This window comes from Carcharhinus amblyrhynchos, chromosome 6, assembly GCF_965287045.1.
Source record: "Carcharhinus amblyrhynchos chromosome 6, sCarAmb.v2.hapA, whole genome shotgun sequence".
In the NCBI taxonomy this organism is placed as follows: Eukaryota; Metazoa; Chordata; class Chondrichthyes; order Carcharhiniformes; family Carcharhinidae; genus Carcharhinus; species Carcharhinus amblyrhynchos.
In genome coordinates this window covers 102,616,174-102,636,817 of record NC_137329.1, presented here as the reverse complement: position 1 = coordinate 102,636,817, position 20,644 = coordinate 102,616,174, and the positions used below count along the sequence as shown (strand labels likewise).

Sequence of the window (20,644 nt, the reverse complement as noted above, 5' to 3'; positions counted from 1 at the left end):
TAACTCCAGTATTGAAAAGACGGTCAATGAATGACTTGCTACTTTCCCCGCTACATATATCCTGGTTTAAGAATTCAATAATTGTGTAGACCCATGGAACTTTCTCTCATTTCGGGATTTTGAGATCTCGGTGAATTCAAACGCCACATTTTCTCGGTAACTATAAGGACACAATGTAATCCGCATGACAGAACATAATCCGAGCCTTTATTCAGATCAAAGGCTGGAGAGTGAGCTCCTTATAAAACACGGCAGCAGAGGCACTAACGATGTGTAACACTGTATTGCAGTTTTATGGCGCACAATCAGAATTCATCTCAATCCCATTTTCCCGATTACATTCCGACCAGTGTCTTCAGTATATCATTGAGCCCGAACTCTTTGCTTTAGTTTGAAAGGGTTAATGTAGTGTGCTCTGTCTAGCTGGAAGATCCAGTCTAACTAAAGGCTGACGGAATTGGTCCCTCCTATGAGAATGATGAACTACTGACGCCTTGGACTAAGGTTTCCTTTTTTTGTTGCTGCTAAATAACTTCACCTCTAACCTTCATCCATCAGGAACCTGCTTGTCCCACCCCGCCCGAGACCACAGGACTGAAGGCAGCCGATATCTGCTTCCAAAAAGTCATTGCAATGTCCAGCAGCCAGCACATGGGAGCTCAGCATCTGTGATTTGGACCGAAGCTTTGCAAAATGTTCCTTTTGGCAAAGTTTCCAGGGAATGTCCGCAAAATCCATGGAACAGGATCCGCTCCGATTCCAGGTCTGGTGAACTGTTAGAGCCACAATCCAGGAGTGTTTGAAGAGGGAGGCACTTGCTCCCCCACAGGTCCTAGCCATTTGGCAATCTCAAAGAGACCGTGGATCGATGGAACAACTTCTACAGACCATGTGCGATCTGGCCCGGATCCGGATTCAAACCTTCTAATATGAGCCCCGTGCTCCGGGGGCTCTGCTTGTCCCTGTTTGTGGTCGCAGTGTGGCTGGCAGCCCCAGTCTACTCATCATGGTGGTAAGTCACTGACTGCAGCGAGAAGCAGCAAACCATTGCAATGCCCCACTGCTCAGTTCCAACACTTGGAGCGAGCAGGCAGCTTAATGTTTTACAGATGCTGCCAGACCTGCTGAGTCTTTCCAGCATTTTCTCTTTTGGTTGTTTTGCACCCTTGGGTCAAACAACACAGCTTCCTCCCGGTCCCAATGCTCTCCCATCTGCACAGTGCTGAAAGCTGAAATGAACAGAGTGGAGAGAAATAGCCCAAGTCACCGCCCTGGCACACGGAGACGCGTTTTATTGCAAAATGCAATGTCTCACTTTAATTATTAACTGATTTTGCACCCTCCTCAGACTTTATTTGAAACATCGATAATCTGTCCCAATTTGTGAATAAGAGTTAACACTTGCAGGTTTTATTTTGCTCCCAATTCGCTTTGGAGAATATCAGTGTTATTGACTCCAAATCCTTGCAGAGACACACAGTCGGAGAATAATGTTCCAGGAACCTCTCCTCTCCAGACAGAAAGGGAAGCTGAGTAGGGCTTTGGAACTTGGTTGTTCAGTTGGAGAGACAGGTTACATACCTTCCGCAGACTGTACTCCACAATCCCGTTTCTGATTCGGATTAAACTACTAATTGCGCTGTTCAGTTCTAATCGATTAGTCGGACACTGGACAATCAGCCCCTCAATAAACAGTTCAAGATTCGCACAATTCCACGTCCTGCCTCTTTCAACCTGGTTTCCCACCGACCCTGCTCTCTTCAAGAATAGAAAAGGAACTGTAACTATTAAAATCTAATCCCGTGTGTGAATTTTTCGCTTTGGTTTGTCCAATTAAATATGAATCAACGACATACTGGGTGGAAAAACTAAAACAACGTCTGCATTTAGATATGGCGTGTATTTTAAAAGCAAAATGATACTGTGGTCCGAATGTTAAAGGGGGTGAGTGCTGTTGGGGGCTGGGAGTGAGTGTTGTTGGGGGCTGGGAGTGAGTGTTGTTGGGGGCTGGGAGTGAGTGTTGTTGGGGGTTGGGAGTGAGTGTTGTTGGGGGTTGGGAGTGAGTGTTGTTGGGGGTTGGGAGTGAGTGTTGTTGGGGGCTGGGAGTGAGTGTTGTTGAGGGCAGGGGGTGAGCGTTGTTGGGGGCAGGGGGTGAGCGTTGTTGGGGGCAGGGGGTGAGCGTTGTTGGGGGCAGGGGGTGAGCGTTGTTGGGGGCAGGGGGTGAGCGTTGTTGGGGGCAGGGGGTGAGCGTTGTTGGGGGTTGGGAGTGAGCGTTGTTGGGGGCAGGGGGTGAGCGTTGTTGGGGGTTGGGAGTGAGCGTTGTTGGGGGTTGGGAGTGAGCGTTGTTGGGGGTTGGGAGTGAGCGTTGTTGGGGGTTGGGAGTGAGCGTTGTTGGGGGTTGGGAGTGAGCGTTGTTGGGGGCTGGGGGTGAGCGTCGTTGGGGGTTGGGAGTGAGCGTCGTTGGGGGTTGGGAGTGAGCGTCGTTGGGGGTTGGGAGTGAGCGTCGTTGGGGGTTGGGAGTGAGCGTTGTTGGGGGTTGGGAGTGAGCGTTGTTGGGGGCTGGGGGTGAGCGTTGTTGGGGGTTGGGGGTGAGCGTTGTTGGGGGTTGGGGGTGAGCGTTGTTGGGGGTTGGGAGTGAGCGTTGTTGGGGGCTGGGGGTGAGCGTTGTTGGGGGTTGGGAGTGAGCGTTGTTGGGGGCAGGGGGTGAGCGTTGTTGGGGGCAGGGGGTGAGCGTTGTTGGGGGCAGGGGGTGAGCGTTGTTGGGGGCAGGGGGTGAGCGTTGTTGGGGGTTGGGGGTGAGCGTTGTTGGGGGCTGGGGGTGAGCGTTGTTGGGGGTTGGGGGTGAGCGTTGTTGGGGGCAGGGGGTGAGCGTTGTTGGGGGTTGGGGGTGAGCGTTGTTGGGGGTTGGGGGTGAGCGTTGTTGGGGGTTGGGGGTGAGCGTTGTTGGGGGCAGGGGGTGAGCGTTGTTGGGGGTTGGGAGTGAGCGTTGTTGGGGGCAGGGGGTGAGCGTTGTTGGGGGTTGGGGGTGAGCGTTGTTGGGGGTTGGGGGTGAGCGTTGTTGGGGGTTGGGGGTGAGCGTTGTTGGGGGTTGGGGGTGAGCGTTGTTGGGGGTTGGGGGTGAGCGTTGTTGGGGGTTGGGGGTGAGCGTTGTTGGGGGTTGGGAGTGAGCGTTGTTGGGGGCAGGGGGTGAGCGTTGTTGGGGGCTGGGGGTGAGCGTTGTTGGGGGCTGGGGGTGAGCGTTGTTGGGGGTTGGGGGTGAGCGTTGTTGGGGGTTGGGGGTGAGCGTTGTTGGGGGTTGGGGGTGAGCGTTGTTGGGGGTTGGGGGTGAGCGTTGTTGGGGGTTGGGGGTGAGCGTTGTTGGGGGTTGGGGGTGAGCGTTGTTGGGGGTTGGGGGTGAGCGTTGTTGGGGGTTGGGGGTGAGCGTTGTTGGGGGTTGGGGGTGAGCGTTGTTGGGGGTTGGGGGTGAGCGTTGTTGGGGGTTGGGGGTGAGCGTTGTTGGGGGTTGGGGGTGAGCGTTGTTGGGGGTTGGGGGTGAGCGTTGTTGGGGGTTGGGGGTGAGCGTTGTTGGGGGCAGGGGGTGAGCGTTGTTGGGGGCAGGGGGTGAGCGTTGTTGGGGGTTGGGAGTGAGCGTTGTTGGGGGCAGGGGGTGAGCGTTGTTGGGGGCAGGGGGTGAGCGTTGTTGGGGGTTGGGAGTGAGCGTTGTTGGGGGCAGGGGGTGAGCGTTGTTGGGGGCAGGGGGTGAGCGTTGTTGGGGGTTGGGAGTGAGCGTTGTTGGGGGTTGGGAGTGAGCGTTGTTGGGGGCAGGGGGTGAGCGTTGTTGGGGGTTGGGAGTGAGCGTTGTTGGGGGTTGGGAGTGAGCGTTGTTGGGGGTTGGGGGTGAGCGTCGTTGGGGGTTGGGGGTGAGCGTCGTTGGGGGTTGGGGGTGAGCGTCGTTGGGGGTTGGGGGTGAGCGTCGTTGGGGGTTGGGGGTGAGCGTCGTTGGGGGTTGGGGGTGAGCGTCGTTGGGGGTTGGGGGTGAGCGTCGTTGGGGGTTGGGGGTGAGCGTCGTTGGGGGTTGGGGGTGAGCGTCGTTGGGGGCTGGGGGTGAGCGTCGTTGGGGGTTGGGGGTGAGCGTCGTTGGGGGTTGGGGGTGAGCGTCGTTGGGGGTTGGGGGTGAGCGTCGTTGGGGGTTGGGGGTGAGCGTCGTTGGGGGTTGGGGGTGAGCGTCGTTGGGGGTTGGGGGTGAGCGTCGTTGGGGGTTGGGGGTGAGCGTCGTTGGGGGCTGGGGGTGAGCGTCGTTGGGGGCTGGGGGTGAGCGTCGTTGGGGGCTGGGGGTGAGCGTCGTTGGGGGTTGGGGGTGGGTGTCGTTGGGGGTTGGGGGTGGGTGTCGTTGGGGGTTGGGAGTGGGTGTCGTTGGGGGTTGGGAGTGGGTGTTGTTGGGGGTTGGGAGTGGGCGTTGGGGGGTCTGGGAGTGAGTGACGCGGGGCTGGGAGCGAGCGTCACAGAGCCAGGGACCTGGGTTCAATTCCAGCCTTGGGTGACACTGTGGAGTTTTCCCATTCTCCCTGTGTCTGCATGGGTATTCATGATGTGGAGATGCCGAGGTTGGACTGGGGTAAACACAGGTTTATTTGGTAGCCACTAGCTTTCGGAGTGCTGCCCCTTCATCAGGTGTTAAGATTTGATTGCCTGTAAAGACTCGCATTCCACCCATTATTTTGTAAATTGAGTTTGTGTCTTTATATGCCCTGTTTGTGAATAGAACTCCCACTCACCTGCCGAAGAGGCAGCGTTCCGAAAGCTTGTGGTTTTTGCTACCAAATAAACCTGTTGGACTTTAACCTGGTGTTGTGAGACTTCCTTCTTTCTGCATGGGTATTCCGGTTTCCTCCCACTGCCCAAAGATATGCAGGTTAGGTTGATTGGCCATGCTAAGTTCCTGGGTAGGACTGTTGTCAATACAGACTTGATGGCCAATTGGCCTCTATCTGCACTATAGGGATTCTATGATTTTCTGAACATGATATAGAATTACACAGGATAACATTCTATGGGGCAAAACAATACGGAAAAAAGCCATTTGGCTCAACAAATCCATCCAGATGTTTATGATCCTCCCACCTTCTTTGCTAAATCTCTCATCATAACCTTCCATTCCCATCACCGTCAAGTATTTCTCTAACTTCCCCTTAAATCATTTCAACAACTCCCCTTAGCTGCAAGTTCTGCATGTTCATTACACTCTGGGTAAAGATGTTTCTTCCAAATTTTCTAATGGAGTTCTTGGTGACTATCTTGCACTGATAGCCTCTGGCTCACAAGAGGAAACATTCCCTCTATCCACTCTATCAAAAATGTAATTTTAAGGACCTCTATTGTATAATTTATTCATTTTTTCATTTTGTCCCTCTGGAAATAAAGCCTGGCACTTGATCTGATATTTTAATGGCCTTGCTAACCTGTGTTGCAACTTTTACTGATTAGTATATCTGTATTTTAAGATTGTTTTATTCCATGGCCTCACCTAGACCTGCAACTTCCAAGTAATGAATTACCTCCCTTATCCTCCATCAGCATGTATTACCTTATATTTACCTTAATTTGCCAATTGTTTACTTGTTAGTAATTAGTCACAGTCCTCCTCAGTATTGACTATTCCATAATCACCTCCATCCCCCCATCCCACAACAATTTGGTATAATCTGTAAATTTAGAAATTGTGCTTTTCATATCAGAATCCAACTCATTAATGTAAATTGTGAATAGCAGTGGTCCCAGTACTGATCCTATGGAACACTGTTTCCCACCTTCTGACATTCTGAAAAGCTACCCTTTATTCCCACTCTCTGCCTTCTGTCTTGGAGCCAGCTAACAATCCATTCTGCCACTTTCCCCCTTATTCCACATTCTCTGACTTTATTCATTGGTCCATTATGGACATTTTATCAAAGGCAGTTTTGCAAATCCAGATAAATTAGATCTACTACATTAGCATTATTTGTTCTCTCCGTTACCTATTCAAATAAACAATAACGCTGGTTGAACAAGATTTTCCCTTTTGAAATGCTTGCTGACTATTCATTGTTATCTTTTCAATTTATAGATGTTCTATGTTATTCTTTAGTTGTGATTCCATTATTTTACCCAACACCAACATTAAGCTGAGTGGTTTCTAATTTTTTGGACATGTCTATTCTCTTTCTTAAATATAGGAATGACATTAGCTATCTGCGAGTCTTCTGGTACCACAGGTTTTTCTAACAAATTACTATGTTTGATAGATTCTTATAAAATATATGATTTCAATGCAAGAACAGGAGTTTTATACTTGCAAGTTTGATTTGTTTATTCAATAAATCCCCTTGTTATTCTAACAACATTATCTCATTGTGTGTCTCACTATTCAATCTCATGTCAATCTGTTCCATCTCCTGATAAAAACTGAAGTGAAATAATTATATGATAATTATGCCATCTCTATTGCTACCTGTGATCTTATTCTGTCTATCCTTTAATGGTCCCATTCCCATCACAGGCTATATTTAATGATATGCTGACAAATTATTTTAAGATTTTGTTTCATGTTTCTTGATAATTGACCTCTTCGTTGTTCTTTGCTTTCCAAATTTTTAAACTTAGCTCCAAATCCTTTTGTATTCTCTGTTAACATGTCCTCCTCTGTGTCTATCTACTTAACATATACCACTTACCTGACTCTCAATTATTTCTTTATATCTGCATTCATCTGTGGAGTCTCACTAGTTTAATGATAGTTTGTCCTTTTCTTTTAGTAGAATATATTATTTACCAATTGTAAATAATGAAATAATGGCATTAAATAGTCAAAAAGAAAAGAGCAAGATGGAAAATTAGAACAGGAAGGGTGCAAGAAAGAGGAAAATAGAATTTCACACAACCACAAATTAGCATTCCGACATTGTTCATGTTCTATCTTCTTTGCATCTTTAACTAGCAGTTCTTGTAAAAGATTTTTTTTTCAAATGAAAGAGCTCTTCCTTCCTCAGCCAACAACAATACACTCATGTAGAAGAAGCCATTTGGCCCATTGAGTCTGCACCAAGTCCCTGACAGAGTATCTTATACAGGCCCACCCATCTCTCTAACCCCACTCATCTCTCTAACCCCACTCGTTTACCATGGCTAATCCACCTAACCTACACATCTTGGAATACTAAGGGGCAATTTCACATGGCCAATCCACCTAACCTGTGCATTTTTGGACTGTGGGAGGAAACCGGAGCACCCGAAGGAAATCCACGCCGACACGGGGCGAATGTGAAAACTCCACACAATGACCCAAGGCCAGAATTGAACCCTGGTTCCTGAAGCTATGAGGCAGCAGTGCTAACTGCTCATGTGTTCCTTTTGTTTGTATTCTGATCATCAACATCAATCATTTGTGTACTAACCTAATGGCTGCAGGAAGAAACTTTCTGTTATAATATTCAGTGCTCTGATTTCATTAATTCAATTTCTACCATATTCATTTCTCTCATTTTTAAGTCTTTCATTCCATGTTCTGTTCTTTTATTTTTGGTTAGGGTTTATCTTCTTCCATCTGTTTTGTTATAACAGTGTAATCATGTGCCAGGATGAACTAGGATTGTTCAATTTTTAATTCTCACACTTCCTCTGGGAATGAGTAACCTCATGATAAAGCAATGGTCAAGTCACAAACTTGCCCTAGGAGGTGTTTTACTGTTATCTGGAAAATATATCAGCGCACATTGCTGCCTGTCAATACATTTTTACTTTATGCGATAAAGATAAATTTCATTTATAATTACGGAATACTTTTTCAACTTTGGAGGACAGAATGGTATGACATACCCTGATGCAAAAATATCATTTTAGTTTGTCCCAACAATTTGCTCTGGAATGGACAATCTGCTTTGAGAACTTTAACATTTTTGAGACATTTTTACATTTTCTCTATTTGTTAAGGAGGTGAAAGTGAATATTGAAGAATGGGATAGTTTTCAGCATTGCAGCACTCAATGACAGAGCCCAGACAGCTCAGATACATCTTAGTTACCTGTAGAGCACAGGCCTTAAATTTGAAGTATTGTCATCTGTGTGGAATTAATGATAAGGGCGAGAAATCATTCAAACTGATCATCCAAAGATTCTAAAAAATAATTTGCAGCTATCAAAACCTGCTGGCAGACTATTTACCTGCTACCTTGAAGGAGAAAGGATTTCTAGTTTCAATCAAAGAATGGCAGTAGTGTCTTCATGTTTTCCAAGCAGGAAAATAGGACCTGATGCTAGTTCACCACTGACTGGTGCTATATTTAATATCATCACACTCCATGTCAGCAGAGCACCCATATTACTGTTTATTCTTATTCGCTTTTATGGGTAACTAAATGATCTGAATTATTCATTTTGATTAGGACCATTGCACTTAACAGAGCAATAAATCTTTCATTAAGATGGTATGTTTACATGCTTAGATGGGGGAGATGGTGGGGGTAGTGGTATTGTCACTGGCCAAGTAATCTGTAATCCCAGCTAATGCTCCGCAGACCCAGGTTTGGATCCCTGGTGAAACTTGAATTTAATAAAAAGTACGAATTGAAAGTCTAATGATGACCACAAAATCACTGTTGATTGTTGTAAAAGACCATCTGGTTCACTAATGCCCTTTAGAGAAGGAAATCTGCTGTCCTTTTCTGGTCTGGCCAACATATGATTCTAGACTCACAGCAATGTGATTGATTCTTAACCGCCTTCTGAAATGACCGAGCAAACTACTCAGTTCAAGGGCAATTAGGGGTATGAGTGCCAGCGGCACTCATATCCCACAAAATAATTTTTAAAATTCCCCTTATATGGGGGAAGGGAAGTGGGGAAGTTGGAGGGGGGAGGTGCTGGGAGTGGTTGGTGGATCGGGGGGTGAGGAGAGGGTGATGAGGGGAAATGCATTTTCTGTTCATTTCCAGTATTTTCCTGAAAATGCTTGTATCGTGCTCAAATTCTGGTTTTGAAATTTGTGTTAACTTTCTGGTGATCCACAACAATAAATTAGTGTGTTTTCCCAGACTATGATTTTGCCTGGTGTAAATTTGTTAGCTCAATAGAGGGACATTCAGGAAAGCCAACTTTGTTACCTTCAAGCTATCAGTTCATTAGTTGCTGATGGTGAAGGTTTTCAATCAAAAGTCAGATCTCAAGTAATCACCTTTTAACTCCCATGTGGAAAGTTCATCTGCAAAGAGACGATGTCAACTTTTGATGTCTCAATCAGCTCCTTTTTTTTGACAAGGAAGATAAAATCAAGTTATTTTAATAAGTCTTTTAGCTCGCACCCTGATTTGGTCTGGAGAAAAGATCAAATGAAGTGTCAGGGAACTGAATGATACTGGAGGCCTTGTTACACTGAAGCTTTTCAAGATCACCAGAGTCCCTGTGGTTACTGCAAAGTCAAATGTTGAGGCAGCAACTCTAAATTTGGTGCAGTCATCAACCTATCTACATTGTTCAACATCAGGAGCATGGAGAGCTGAATCTCTTGGGCCCAGCGAGATGATGTATGCATCTTTTTAGATACATTTATGTTTGGGATGGGGACCATCCATTTTATTGGCTGGCATTTTATTACCCATCCCTAATTTCCCTTGCAAACCACTTCCTGATAACTGCAGAGTTGTGTGTGGCACAGTGGCACAGTGGTTAGTACTGCTGCCTCACAGCACTGGGGAGCCAAGTTCGATTCCTGGCTCAGGTCACTGTCTGTGTGGAGTCTGCACATTCTCCCCATGTCTGCATGGGTTTCCTCCAGGTGCTCCTGTTTCCTCCCACAGCCTGAAAGAGGTAATGGATAGGTGCATTGGCCATGCTAAATTCTCCCTCATTGTACCCGAACAGGTGTCAGAGTGTGGCCACTAAAGGATTTTCACGGTTACTTAATTGCAGTGTTAATGTAAGCCTACTTGTGACACGAATGAATAAACTTTAAGCTAATGTTTGCCAAAAGAGATCTAAATGGTTGCCAATGTTCTGTCTAAATATGGCACCAATCATTGGTGAAGAATCATTAGCCCTATTTTGCTGCATGGGATCCAGCAAAATTACTGTCAATCCCCAAGTAAGGCCAGGAATCAGTTGAAATTCATCCTCCTACACGGCAGCAAGGAAATGGAATGAATATTTTAGTTTGCAGCAGTGGTATTTGCAAAATATTGTTCACAGTGTTTGGAAGATCAGTTCAAATACTTCAACTTCAGTCAACATGCTTTGTATTTGATAGAGGCAAGAGATTCTCCAATAAGTGTTTATCATAATGACAGGATTTCTGAGTCTGAGCGTAATAAATCCCATTAGATATTTACAACATGGACTTTCATGCTTTGAGACTTGGTTATTGTTTGCTTAGAATGCTGGAGTACAGGGGAGGAGGAGGGGTTGGAGAGGGAGGATTGGGGATAGGAAAGAGAAGGGATAGGATGAGGGGAGAATGGGGTGAGATAGAACGATGAGGAGAAAGCAGGGAGGACACCAGCAAAAGAGGAAATGGAAGTTGAATGTGAGATTTAACAGTTTTAAGTTCATAATTATCAATAAAGATTTCACTCTCCGGCAATGTTGTTCTATTTTTGTACCTTGAATGTTGCAGTTGTTGATTATTCCACTAATTCCGGCAGGTATATGGGTGCCCTTGGAACCCGGGTGATTTGTGACAACATCCCAGGCTTAGTGAGCAGACAGCGACAGCTTTGTCACAAACACCCCGATACAATGCAGTCAATTGGAGATGGTGCCAAAGAGTGGATTGCAGAATGTCAGCATCAGTTCCGCCATCATCGCTGGAACTGTAACACTCTGGACAGGGACCACACGCTCTTTGGTAGAGTCATGCTCAGAAGTAAGTAAAAAATGGAATCAAAAGCCAGACTTATTTCTGAGATTATCTTCACAACTGCTATTGTCTTTGTAGGTTGCACTTATACTTTAAATGCTAGTTACAGGCAATAAATGCAGTGGAGCATTGGAGGCTTACAGGTGATCTTATTGAGGTCTATAAAATAATGAGGGACATAGATCAACTAGATAGTCAACATCTTTTCCCAAAGGTAGGGAAGTCTAAAACTAGAGGGCATAAGTTTAAGGTCAGAGGGGCAATTGTTTCACACAGAGGGTGGTGAGTGTCTGGAACAAGCTGCCAGAGATGATAGTCGAGGTGGATACAATTTTGTATTTTAAAAAGCATTTCGACTGAGCAAGATGGATATAGGGGGATATGGGCCAAACACGGGCAATTGGGACTAACTTAGTGGGTAAAAAAAAGGGCAGCACGGGCAAGTTGGGCCAAAGGGCCTATTTCCATGCTGTAAACCTCTATGACTGTATGACTCTAATGGTGGCTGAGAAGTGCGCCCAAGAGCTGGCAATCCAAAATTATATGGCTAGCTGTGCATGTGCCCAGGTCACAATAAGGTCAGCCACAAAGAAACTCTATGTTCACATACATAGACAGATGAATCGTATTGGGCTATCAATCTATAATGTCTGGAGAGTGTACCTGGTTCATTGCTTGCATTATTAAAAATTAAAGTTACAGTTCAAGATCTACTTTGCTTTGATTATAGAATGCAGACTCTCCTATTTCTAAAGTTTTGGTAAAATATGGGTGAATACTTAGGCAATAAAAATCAGACATTAAAATTCTATCCTCTGCTCAGCAGCGACTTACAAATGTTTTTGATTGAGAAAGATAGACTCGAGTTATTTGAGACTCTCAGATAATTACTTGAATAATAATTAAACATAAACTGCACAGTAGCACTGTATTGACTCCGTTTTAACAATCAGACAATCTTTAAAATCTTCAGCTCCCATACCAGATTTTTGTTTAATATTTGGTCCCTTTGAGCAGAGAATCGATCTCAGCTCCATTATATATGGAATAAATGTGAGTGACGGACTGGGAATGAAGACTAACAATGGGTTCAAACAGTCAGAATAATGATGGAAGTTTGAGTGGTTTACAATAAGGCGGCTGTTAAACATAATCTCCACAATTTGCTCAGCTTCCTATTAACATTTAGGGAAATAGGTTCTCTGTATCTTTATTTACATAATATTTCTACTCTTGGTGACCACAATGCAGTCAACTGGAGATAGAGCCAAAGAATGGATTGCAGAATCTCAGCATCAATCCCACCATCGCTGCTGGTTATATAATACTAACCACTGATGAACATTAGATCGTTAATTTATACCAAGATTTCTGCCTTTTTAAAATCTTTTCTCATTATTTTTAAACTATTTGTTTTTATTTTTGTGAAATCAATGCTTAACTAAAAACTATTCTTGATATTTAAGTACCTTTATTATTGTAATCTTGTTTCATCATCACAGTGCTGAAATGTATAAAATCATCACAGTCAATGGAATGGAATTATTCTAATCCTGCTGGAGCTCCCACCATTGAAACTAAAATTAGGCCATTAAAATTAAACTTAAATGGATACTGATGGTAACAAATTCCTGTGGAGGGGACCTCACCTGTGTGTGTTTGTGTGCATGTATGTGCACATGCATGTGTGTGTTCATGTGCATGTGTGTGCACGGGTGTGCACATGTGCATGTGTGTACATGTATGTGTGTCCATGTGTGTGTATGTGTGTGTGCATGTCCATGTGTGTGTTTTTGTGTGTCTGTGTCTGTGTGCGTGTGGGCTGAGATGGCAGTGCAGGGATTTGCCTTGTGACAGTAGGCATTTTAGCCAACCATCTTGTGCTTTCCTGATGCAGGTAGCAGAGAAGCCGCCTTTGTTTATGCCATCTCCTCTGCTGGTGTTGTGTTTGCCATAACGAGAGCTTGTAGTCAGGGAGAACTCAGCTCCTGTTCCTGCGACCCTCAAAAAAAAGGCAGCTCCAAGGACAGCAAGGGAACCTTCGACTGGGGAGGATGCAGTGATAACATTGAGTACGGTATTAGCTTTGCTAAAGCATTTGTGGATGCCAAAGAAAAGAAAGGAAAAGACGGGAAGGCACTAATGAACCTGCATAATAACCGAGCTGGCCGAAAGGTGCGTTCATTCTTACTCCTCAGCTTTTTAAAACCATAGGCTTGTTACATTTGGCAATGGGAAGTTTTATTCCACAAAGAAAAATGTTTGCAAAACACTTTGGCTTTCACAACAGAAAAGACAAACAGCAGGTTGTCACTGCACAGAAGTGAAGTGACAAGCATTTAAACTTTTGGTGATGTGCTTACTGATATTTTTCCATTTCAGGCACCCAGTGTCAACATCAAGGATCTACATGTCAGGTTTAATTAACCAAGGTTGCATTCAAAGTAAAGGTCTCTCTATTTTATCCCAACAATCCATGTATGTACCTTGACTAACCTCTGCACCATTTAGGGTGGAATTGCTAATGATCGTCCATGTACCTCCTCAGGATGTATGTTAGATCACGTCAGTCCCATTGACAGCAACATGTAAACATTTGTGCTCAACAGAAAGACACATTTGCTGCAGTAATCATCATTATCATGTACGCTATGCCCCAAGGCAGGTCCTTGGCTTAGTTGTCTTTCCATGTCTCTATCCTGTGCCAGTCTTTTCATTTGCCAATAACTTCCTTCAATTTTCCATCCATCCTGCAATAAAATTTGCTTCCTTCCTCTTTTTCCTGGAAATCTTCCCATTTCCTCTTAAAATGTGCCCTGCCCACCCGCTCTGCACTTTCCTAATTACATTCAGTTCATTTCTGTGTTCATTCACTCTTGTCCAGCACTCCATCATTTGTTACCTTTTCTGGCCAACTGATCCTTTCCATTCTCTTCCAAACCCACATGTAGATTTGCCATAATAAAAAAAAATCCGAACATCTCTCTAAACTCAGACATTAAAAGCTGGACTTTAATCCAATTAATCCAATTTGATTAAGATCCAGTTCACTTCTTTGTTGGAGATGGTTTAGTATATCAACTGTGCTCGGTGGGGTGGGGGGTGGAAATAAACTTAACACGCTACAAATCTGAAATGAAAGCATAAAAATACTAGAAATAAACCAGCATCTAAAAAGACAAAAGTCCCTTTATCAGTTTTGATGAAGGATCTAGCCCTGAAAGGTTAACACTTCTAGCTTTTCTGATGTTGAGAGATCTGCTATGTATTTCAGATTTCATCTGGCTTTATCCAACATTTCAACTGCTTTGTTTCAATTCCACACATTGTTAAAATCATACTGTGGTGTCCAGCACAGAATGCATGTGCTCTGAGGATGGACTGTGTGACTGAATTGTTAGGACTCTTGCCAAGTATAACAACCAATTAATTCTCCACCCATAGGTTAGAGAAGAGACCAGTGCCTTGCAATAAATTATCTTTTGCTCTTGTGGGTAGGAATGTTGCTGACAACCCTGTGAATATCAGCATTGCCGCAGTCACATTTCTCGGTGGTAACCATCCTGTTTCTTCTGCTGATTATTTCCAGGAATCTAGCGAGAACACTCACAGAAAAACAGATATTTCAAGTACCTTATAAAAAGTAAATAAAACTGTAATTCCAGAACATGTATTCACATATAGGGTTAGTACACTATTGTTAAATAGCAATAGTTTTCTGCAATTAAGTTGTATTCTATTTAATTTGTAATTAGGTTAATCTGGTACCAATTCCATTCCAATTCTCTTCCCAGTGGTGCACTAAGGCAGATTTTCATCTATTTCTGAAGCTATTAATTCCTGGAACAGGGTTGCTTAGTTTGTCACTAGGGACTTATAGCTTGAGGGCCACACTCCACATCAAACATGGCTGACCAGGCATCTCTCCTGCTGTTTTCGCCAGCCATTGGCGTGTTTGGAAGGATTTGCCAGTTGACGCACTCGGCCTGTTTGACCGTGTTTTTTGAGCCATGTTCCTTAGCTATCAAGTCCTGCAGTGGGATTCAAACTTGGAGCTTCTGGTTCAGAGGCAGGGATGCTGCGCCACAAGACCTCCTCCTGATACCAGTTAGTTACTGATTATGCCACTGCTGATGTCTCCCGTGAATTGATGCTTCAATGATATTATTGTTGGGAACTGAAGGTACTCTTATCCTCCTGGCAGGCTGTAAAACGCTTCCTGAAGCTTGAATGCAAATGCCACGGAGTGAGTGGATCATGTACTTTGCGAACTTGCTGGCTTGCCATGGCAGACTTTCAAAAAACGGGTAATTACCTGCGGAAAAAATACAATGGAGCTATCCAGGTGATCATGAACCAAGATGGGACTGGTTTCACTGTCGCAAACAAGAACTTTAAAAAGCCAACGAAGAATGACCTTGTGTATTTTGAGAATTCACCAGATTATTGTGTCATGGACAGAGAAGCAGGTAATCCAATACTCCAATGTTTGTTATATTCCACTGAATGTAAACTCAATTTGGTTGCTGCTATCATAGTGTAAGCCTACCCTGTACGTATTCATCCTGAAATTATAACACCTTTTTACATTACAATCCGTGCCCTTCTTTAGATGTTTTCAATTAGAATTTCCTTAAATAAGAAACACCCCAATTGAATGGTTTCTGCATCAGCGACTTGTTTTTTTCCCATGGGACTTGGCTTTGAATCCAACTCAAACTGATGGGATAGTAGGGCGCTTAAAATTAAATTTCAATCAAATCGATTATGTGATTTTTACAACTTGCAGAGTAACACAAATTCATATTGCATTGCAGTTTCTGAGCACCTGTGGAGAAGTTACATTGGTGCATTGAGGGTGTTCTCTGAGGTAGAAGCAATAAATACTGTTGTACAAGGTAAAGGGGAGATCAATCTGCATTCAAACCAGAGAACAACAAAACTATCATAGAAATCATAGAATCCCTACAGTGCAGAATGAGGCTATTTGGCCCATAGAGCAACAATTCCACCCCAGATCCTATCCCTGCAACCTAACACATTTATCCCGCTGATCCCTCTAACCTACATATCCCAGGACACTAAGGGGCAATTAACATGACAATCAACCTAACCCACACATCTTTGGACTGTGGGAAGAAACCAGAGGAAACCCACGCAGATAATGTGCAATCTCCACGCAGATGGTGACCCAAGCCGGGAATCAAACCTGGGTCCTCGGCACTGTGAGGCAGCAGTGGTACTGTGCCGCCCAAATGCAAATAGTGAGAAACTACTTCTTGGCGCTAATATACTTCTTGTGAATGCAACATTTACCAAAAAATAATATCTCCACATCCTCAACAGATTTGCTTTTTGGACTTAAAACTTTTCATTTGACATTGCAAACAGAAATAGTTTGGTTGCATTGCTGATGTGGTTTTGCTGCAGTAAATGCCACTCTAGTCTTCCTTAAGGAAGAAAAGCTAGGAAGTCAGTTTTCACAATATCCACATAGAAGAATTAAGGCAGGAGACAGTCCTTGTACTCTACTCTCCTCTATGTATCATTCTTGGATGTCATTTAAGACAAGAAGTATTGAAATCTTCTGAGTCTATTGGTATAAAAGCATTCGCTTCCATAACATAATGCCAACATGGGGTTTTAAGAGCATTTGGGATAGTCAGGAAAGAGTTATATTAAAAATGAAGATGAAATGATAATCCCAGCATAATCCTTTCAATCTCAGCATACTTTGTAAAATATTTGCCATTATATCGATTTGAATTCAGCAGTCACATAATGCAGTAGTCAGTGGCGGTTACAACTCTTCATGTATTCACAAATGAATTGGGTGGCACGGTGGCACAGTGGTTAGCACTACTGTCTCACAGCGCCAGGGACCCAGGTTCAATTCTGGCCTCTGATCTCTGTCTGTGTGGAGTCTGCATGTTCTCTCCGTGTCTGCGTGCGTTTCCTCCGGGTGCTCCAGTTTCCTCCCACACTCCAAAATTGTGCAGGTTAGATTGATTGGCCGTGCTCCAGTGATCATTAGGGTCAGGGGATTAGCAGGGTAAATACATGGGGTTACAGGGACTGGACCTGGGTGGAATTGTTGTCAGTCTTCTGCACTGTAGGGATTCGATGAACATTCTTTACTGGACAAAATACACAGTCGTTAAACTTGACCAAATGTAAACAGATTTCCCCAAATGCAATGAATTGTTCTATACAAAGTCCCATATTTTTAATTGTGTTTACTGCTGGAAAGAAAAGAAACTAGTTTGTATTTTAATACAGTTTTGCTTGAATAACTGTGGGTGGCAGTCTTTTGACAGTGGGAGCAGTATTTCTAACACTAGGTTAAGTCTACATAACTCTTGGCAAAGATACAGTGTTCAATCATCTCTGCAAATTTTACAGTCCTAAAGCAAACATTGGTGTACCCTGGAAATGTTTGCCTAACATCTTGCAAATTCATGCTTTTGTTTTACTCACACTTTTTGTTGGCACACACTTGCTTTCTTTAAAGTCCATGTGGTAATCCATCAGAATACATTACAATCTCCTGTCGAGTATGCCAGAATGCAACTGTAAGCTTATGAATGGCAGGAAAGTATTACTTCATTTGAAGGTTTTCACACTTTTTTAAAAATTCTGTACTATGTTCGCTGTTGCTAAGGTTAGCTGATACACTTGTGTGTTTTTCAAGCCTTAGGAACTGTAACTATACAATGATGCAGGTAACATTTTGTTAAAAATATTTGGACTTTTAAGCAGTACATAATTTAATTCTGATATGGATACATCGAGATTAAAGGGGAATTTATAACATCCATGAGGAGTTGACATTCACGGTCTTCATGTTGAATCTTTTTGTGACAGCTGTTAGCTTCATTAGGTACAAATAGCAGTAAATGTGTTAAGAATGAAGAATGTCTGTGGAATATTTCCACCACCACATCTGCTGATGATTTTTCTTTCCTTTATACCTTTCACTTGACCTGACAGAACTGTAATGTGTCAAAGATAAATATCACAGTCAGATCCGCTAGACACCAACCCATTGACCCATGAAATGTAAAGCACTGTCAAGGACTGGCGACAATGTCTTATAGATATAAAATGCAAGGTTCTCCTGGTGGTGGGTGGCACAGTGGTCAGCATCACTGCCTCACAGCGCCAGGGACATAGGTTTAACTCCTGGCTTGGGTCACTGTCTGTGTGGAGTTTGCATGTTCTGCCTGTGTCTTCGTGGGTTCCCTCCAGGTGCCCTGGTTTCCGCCCACAGTCCAAAGACATGCTGTGTAGGTGTATTGGCCATGCTAAATTCTCCTTCAATATACCCGAACAGACGCTAGAGTGTGGCGCCTGGGGGATTTTCACAATAACTTTATTGCAGTGTGAATGTAAGCCCACTTGTGATTAATAAATAAACTTTACTTATTTTCACAATGCAAAAAGTAACAGTAAAAACTTGACCCATCTAAAAAACTGCAATTGTAAAATGGAATGTCCTATGATTAACCCTTTCCTAATCCAAAACTATTTGTGAAATTCCATTAAAAATGATAAACTTACAAGTACATGGAAGATACAACATGAAAACAATCCCTTCACCCAACCAATCCATGTCAGCCTTTATCCCCCATTGAGCAAAAAGTTCCTATTAAATTTATCCACTAGTTCCATATTCCATTTACCACCCATCCAATCTAAGCTTGTATGTTGATATAGTTCTGTTTCAAATACTAATACTGCAAGTGAATTCTACAACCTCACAATTGACTGTGTGAAGAAGCTTCCCTTGTGTTCTGTTCTAAAGCTCTTGAGTTTAAATCTTTGCCTCTCATTCAAGATTTGATTCAAGACCGCTCACTCGCTAGGGCACTGTCTACTTCTTTCTGCCTTGTCCCATTCTTCCATCACTTTAAGAGGTTCTATCCTAATGCTCCATAATCTAATGAACGTTTCAAGCAATACTTTGGCGGGCATATCCCACTGAAGAATTTTGGTGTCTACTTGAACTCCTGAAATCTAGGAAAAGTCTACCATTCAGTATCACGTTAAGTTCAATTGGATTTTTAAAAAAAGATCATATTGAAACTTGTCCTCAAAGTGAGAAATGTCAATGTTGGGGAAACAGTGTTTTCGACTTTTTGCAATGTTAGCGTTGAGCACTGCAAATCAAACGTGGCATAGGTTATGTACAGTTCAAAAAGCTTTCTCCCTTGTGTCCTAAGAATAAGAACGATTTTCCAAGATTTTGCTGCCAGGAATATATTACCAAGAATAATTCAGAATTATATCTGATGATAGAAGCATCAGAAGTCATTTGATTTTTGATCATTCTCTGAACACTATTGGAAGAATGAGCACAAGAATGTCTAACTGGAACAGAATGTCTTCAGTAGTATCCTATTTACTTTAAGAATATGCTTAACTTTGGTGTTGAACGTTCCAGTGTTCTGAAATGTCTCCCCTGTTACACCCCACAATTCCCGCCCGCCACCCCACCCCCCCCCCCCCAATAAGTTGCATTATTACTGACCACTGTAAGAAAAGAGAGGGTAGATAAGTTGTAGAATCCTCAAGTGGACAGATAATTCACTCCATGAACAAATGCATTGTCCTACCTCAGGAATGTTCATTATGCTGCTTGCAGCTGGAGGCTAGAAAATATCACTGGCAGACATTCGGACTTTCCACAAGTTCTGAGCATGACGGGATGTGGTTAAAATTAGGCTCAGAGAAGTTGTTCCCTGCAGTTTCTGGAACTTAACAAGTTGGAAAGCCTCCTGCGAGGATCCAATCCACAATAATTGATTCTTCATTGCAAATATAACGCTGGATAAAACATCTTTTAATTGCCAGTGGCATCTGAACCATATCATTTTCTGTGAAGAATGTATTCTGTTTAAATATAATTTAGTATCATAGAAACCCTACAGTGCAGAAAGAGGCCATTTGGTCCATCAAGTCTGCATCCACCACAATCCCACCCGGGCTGTACCCCACATCTTCACATATTTACTCACTAATCCCTCTAACCTACACATCTCAGGACCCTAAGGGGCAATTTTAGCATGGCCAATCAACCTAACCCACACATCTTTGGACTGTGGGAGGAAACCCACACAGACATGTGGAGAACGTGCAATCTTCACACAGTGAGTGACCCGAGTTGGGAATTGAACCCAGGTCGCTGGAGCTGTGAAGCAGCAGTGCTAACCACTGTGCTGCTGTGCCACCCCAGCTTTGGTACGTAGATGTGTAGGTTAGAGGGATTAGTGGGTAAAATATTTAGGGATATGGGGGTAGGGCCTGAGTGGGATTGTGTTCGGTGCAGACTTAATAGGCCAAAAGGCCTCGTTCTGCACTGTAGGATAACTATGATTCTATACTTGTATTTATTGTGTAAGAGCAGTGACAGCCATGGTAGCATTTTTGTCTGAGTCAGAAGGCTGTGGGTTAAATTCCACTCCAGGAGTTGAGCATAAATACCAGAAACGGGATTTTCCAGCCGTGCTCGCCCCAAAACCGGAAAATCCCATCCAAGGATCTTTCCATGGTCCAGCCCTTGCCCATTCCAATTCCAGTGATGGTCGAGCGGAACAAGAAAATTCACTCCAAGACTGCACGCCAGTGCAGTGCGAAGGGAGCACTGTGCAGTTAGAGTTGCCATCTTTTGTATGAGACATTAAGCCAACCTGCCGTCTCAAGTAGACATAAAAGTTCCCTGGCACAATATTGAAGAAAATGAAGAGGAGTTTATCCCTGCTGGCCTTGCCAATAATTATCCCT

General features: G+C 43.7%; 1 protein-coding gene across 1 annotated transcript in view; it reads left to right on the top strand.

The window, feature by feature from the left end:
* The first annotated feature begins 929 nt into the window (after window positions 1–929).
* The window catches only part of LOC145344173 (protein Wnt-2-like), a 31,194-nt gene continuing 11,479 nt past the window's right edge, over window positions 930–20,644 (top strand). Inside the window, exons 1-4 of the mRNA XM_080191097.1 lie at window positions 930–1,012; window positions 10,647–10,867; window positions 12,759–13,036; window positions 15,066–15,330. Of these exons, the coding sequence (XP_080047223.1) occupies window positions 930–1,012; window positions 10,647–10,867; window positions 12,759–13,036; window positions 15,066–15,330 (847 nt within the window). The remainder of the gene's footprint in view (window positions 1,013–10,646; window positions 10,868–12,758; window positions 13,037–15,065; window positions 15,331–20,644) is intronic.